Source organism: Solea senegalensis, linkage group LG2 (genome assembly GCF_019176455.1).
Source record: "Solea senegalensis isolate Sse05_10M linkage group LG2, IFAPA_SoseM_1, whole genome shotgun sequence".
Taxonomy (NCBI): Eukaryota; Metazoa; Chordata; class Actinopteri; order Pleuronectiformes; family Soleidae; genus Solea; species Solea senegalensis.
In genome coordinates, this window is record NC_058022.1 from 4,084,689 (window position 1) to 4,088,520 (window position 3,832).

At 42.3% G+C, this 3,832-nt stretch overlaps 1 protein-coding gene across 1 annotated transcript; it reads right to left on the reverse strand.

The window, feature by feature from the left end:
• Positions 1-211: 211 nt before the first annotated feature.
• On the reverse strand, positions 212-1,438 carry LOC122784205 (trace amine-associated receptor 1-like). Its single transcript, XM_044049364.1, has one exon. The coding sequence runs from the start codon at positions 1,104-1,106 to the stop codon at positions 255-257; it is 852 nt and encodes a 283-aa protein (XP_043905299.1). The 5' UTR covers positions 1,107-1,438; the 3' UTR covers positions 212-254.
• Between the last annotated feature and the right edge of the window lie 2,394 nt (positions 1,439-3,832).

The following is a 3,832-nucleotide window of genomic DNA, read 5'->3' on the forward strand; positions in this document are numbered from 1 at the left end:
ATTTGTGTTATTGCTCATCACTCATGTACTTTGTGTAATTGCAATACTACACTGAACTACTGGTGACATCAGTGCCAGTGACTTTGATTTTAGGAAGAATTTACCTAACAATTTGTGGCCATTAATTTTCTTTTTAAAATTCATAGGATTGAAACACAAAGATCTTTGCATCCAGTAAACAGACATGGTTGACACAGTCATCAGAAGGCTCTCACACATTTGAATTTAATATTTTCTTCAGAGTCTCTCTCCTTCTACATCACAGTCACTTCACGTGAGCCAGGCTGCAGAATCTGAAGAGTAAAAATGTGTTTAATGGTTTTTCTGACCCATGGGTAGAAGAAGACATAAATCACAGGGTTAAAGGTTGAGTTTAAGTAAAATAACCAAATCACAATGACCGAAGATGATGCCCCAATCGAGGTAGTCCCAGCTGCAACAGCAAAACAATAATATGGACATGAGCAGAGGAGAAACACAATAATTACAATACCGAGAGTCCTGGCTGCTTTAATCTCAGATTTCATTGCTTTTACAGTCTGGGAACGCTCCACTGTGACAACTGCAACGTGAGAGCGCATGGCCCGAGCCTGAGAAACAGCCACCACAAACACTCTCGAATACAGAACTACTATGATTAAAATGGGGCCTAAAAACGTGGTAATCATAGAAACAAGTCCTTCAGCATAACCGACCACAACTACACAACTTCCATAGCAGGTGATATACATGCCAGGCTGTTTTAAGACATCCCTGAATATCCAACTGCCATGCACACCGGGATATGTCCAACACAGACAAATACAGAGTTTTACTCTGGTCAGAGTGACTCTGGTGGTGTAAAACATGGGGTTACAAATTGCTATATAGCGGTCAAGTGATATTAGCACCATGCATCCCACTGAAACGTTAACAAGGAGGGCAGCCAAGAAATAATGCACGACACACATGATGTCGCCCAAGAACCAGCAGCCTTGGTTTTGGAGGAGAAAGAGTGGCATCTGCAGAAGACCCACGAGGAAGTCAGCGACAGCCAGAGAGAGGAGGAGGAGGTTGGTGGTGGTGTGGAGCTGCCTGAAATCAGAGAAAATCAACACTGAAACCATTCATGTTGTATGTAGAAATTGTGTTACAAACAGTTATAATACTAGTATAACGGAGGACTAGAAAAACATCAAGTTGCATTAACAGCCACCTATGCCATAAAAAAGTAGCCATGTGAAAAAGTTTTGACTCTGCCTGAAGTGGGAGATAGAGATGATGACCAGCAGGTTAAGAATCACAGTGAGCACAATGATGCAGGACAGCACAGTGTAAGTGAGCATGGTCTCCACGTAAGGACCCATCGTCCTCCTGCAGGAGGTGTTGATGTGGGGAAAGCAGAGTTCAGCTTCCTCTGGAGCCTCCATATTCAGAGAGAGACAGGAGATGCTGCCAAGAGCTCCGGCAGCTTTCTGATCCAACGTCTTCATCATGCAGTTAATTTATCTCATTCTTCCTCATGCAAATTCCACCTCATCATCATTGTAAAAGAGATGAAATGCAGTGGCGTGCAGAGACATTTGGAAGGGCAGGTGCAAAAATGAAAAGGGCACCTAGTTCCCACTGGTGGGGTAGGCGTTACTAGTACCTTTAAGGCAGGCATGTCCAAAATGCAACCTGGGGTCCAAAGGCAGCCCGACACTGGGGACTGAATTGAAATTCAATTTCAACATATTATTGCTTAATTGAGCATGATCAAGTTGTGTTTTGTCACACTGTGTGTCACCTTTTAAAGTGCTGTGTCTTTGAAGATGTGCAAGAAAGCCTTGGTATGTTTTTGACACCATTGATCATGATATTCTACTGCAGAGATTGGAGCAGACTCTTGGTATCACAGGTGCTTCCCTCTGCTGGTTTAAATCATACTGATAGATTCCAGTTTGTTCACGTTAATGATAAAGCCTCACTACAAACAAAAGTTAATTGTGGAGTTCCACAAGGCTCAGTGCTTGGGCCTATACTTTTTACCTTATATATGCTTCCTCTAGGGAACATTATTAGAAAGCATAACATACACTTTCATTGTTATGGAGATGACACACAGCTATATTTATCAATGAGGCCGGATGAAATAAATCAGGTTGTTCAACTCCAGGAATGTCTCACAGACATTAAGTCCTGGATGACCTGTAACTTTCTACTTTTTAACTCAGAAAAAACTGAGGTCATTATATTTGGCCCTAAACACCTCAGAGAAAAACTTTCCCATCACATTGTCACTTTAGATGACAGTTCAGTCCCGTACAGTTTAGAATTAAATTTAAAATCCTCCTCCTCACGTACAAAGCACTTAATGGTCAGGCCCCTTCATACCTGAAAGACCTAGTCTTACCCTATCACCCTAATAGACCACTTAGGTCACAAAATACAGGTTTACTTGTGGTTCCCAGAGTCTGTAAAAGTAGAATGGGAGGCAGAGCCTTTAGTTACCAGGCTCCTCTCCTGTGGAACCAGCTTCTAATGATAGTTCGGGAGGCGGACACTCTCTCTGTATTTAAAGTTAAACTTAAAACTTTCCTTTTTGATAAAGCTTATAGTTAGAGCTGGTTCAGGGAAACCTGGACCATCTCTTAGTTATGCTGCTATAGAACTAAACTGCTGGGGGATTTTCCTGTGGTACACGCATATTCACTCTCTCACACTCAGGATATGACTATGACTTTTTATATGTCATTAACCTTGTCTCTTTCTCTCCCTAGTTTGTGTCTTTCCTTCCTTCCCTCTCTCTCTCTCTGTATTCTCATCATGCAGGTTGCAGGATCAAGATCCAGTTTTCGAGGCTACGCTTATCATCACTATTATTATTATGTTAGAAGTAAAAAGTCATTATCAGTAACTGTATAAACCTGTAACCCGATACAGTTGTTGTGTATCTGCTGCTGGTCTCCCTCTCTCTCTTCTGTCTCTACCTCATCTCCCTCTTGTCCTTTCTCTCCCCCCATTTTCTGTCCCCCACCTCTCCACTGTCCCCCATTTTTCCTTTCACCCCAACCGGTCGAGGCAGATGACCGCACATCTCTGAGCCTGGTTCTGTCAGAGATTTCTTCCTGTTAAGAGGGAGTTTTTTCTCTCCAGTGATGCCTAGTGCTTGCTCATTGTGTGAACTGTTGGGGTTCTCTGCTCTCTTTGATGTTGTCTATGTACAGTGCCTTGAGATAATGTATGTTATGATTTGGCGCTATACAAATAAAATTGAATTGAATTGAATTATTGAGGTATACAGGGACATCATTTACAGCCCTCATTTCATCTAAGGACACCCTTTGGGGCACTGTCATATAGAGGATTTTGTCTATGGAATTTGGTGCAGGAGAGCGTGCTGTAGGTCACAAAAATGAAAAATGTCAGTCAGCTGTGGAATGGACAGGCCTGTAATAGAGAAAACATCCAATCATATTGAAAGGCCCAAACAAATGAATTGGATTATTATGCATCAATCAAACTGCCATCTACTTCAACTCTATGGGCGTGCCCCTCTTTGTGCACTAAATGCGCATGCAACAAAACAGTTGAGGCAACGTTATGGCAGAAAAGTTGCCAACAACAGGCGGTTGCAAAAGTTTTTTTTGGGAAAGCTACTGCCAAGAAAAAGGCTGATGCAGAGCGATCCAACAACCAGAGTGAACAGTGGTGCTGCATTTGAACAGTGGCATATTGTTGTGAATTCCTGTGCTCTGGAGGCGTAGCTTTGGATCGGAACTCTGAAGAAAGGGGCTCGGACTTTTGAACCGAAAAATAAAGCCTTTTTGAACAGTTTTTCAAAAAGGCTAACCCTACCTTTAAGCAAGTT

Excerpts from the sequence above, each read along its gene's own strand:
- LOC122784205 (XM_044049364.1), bottom strand. The coding sequence starts at position 1,106 with ATGGTTTCAGTGTTGATTTTCTCTGATTTCAGGCAGCTCCACACCACC.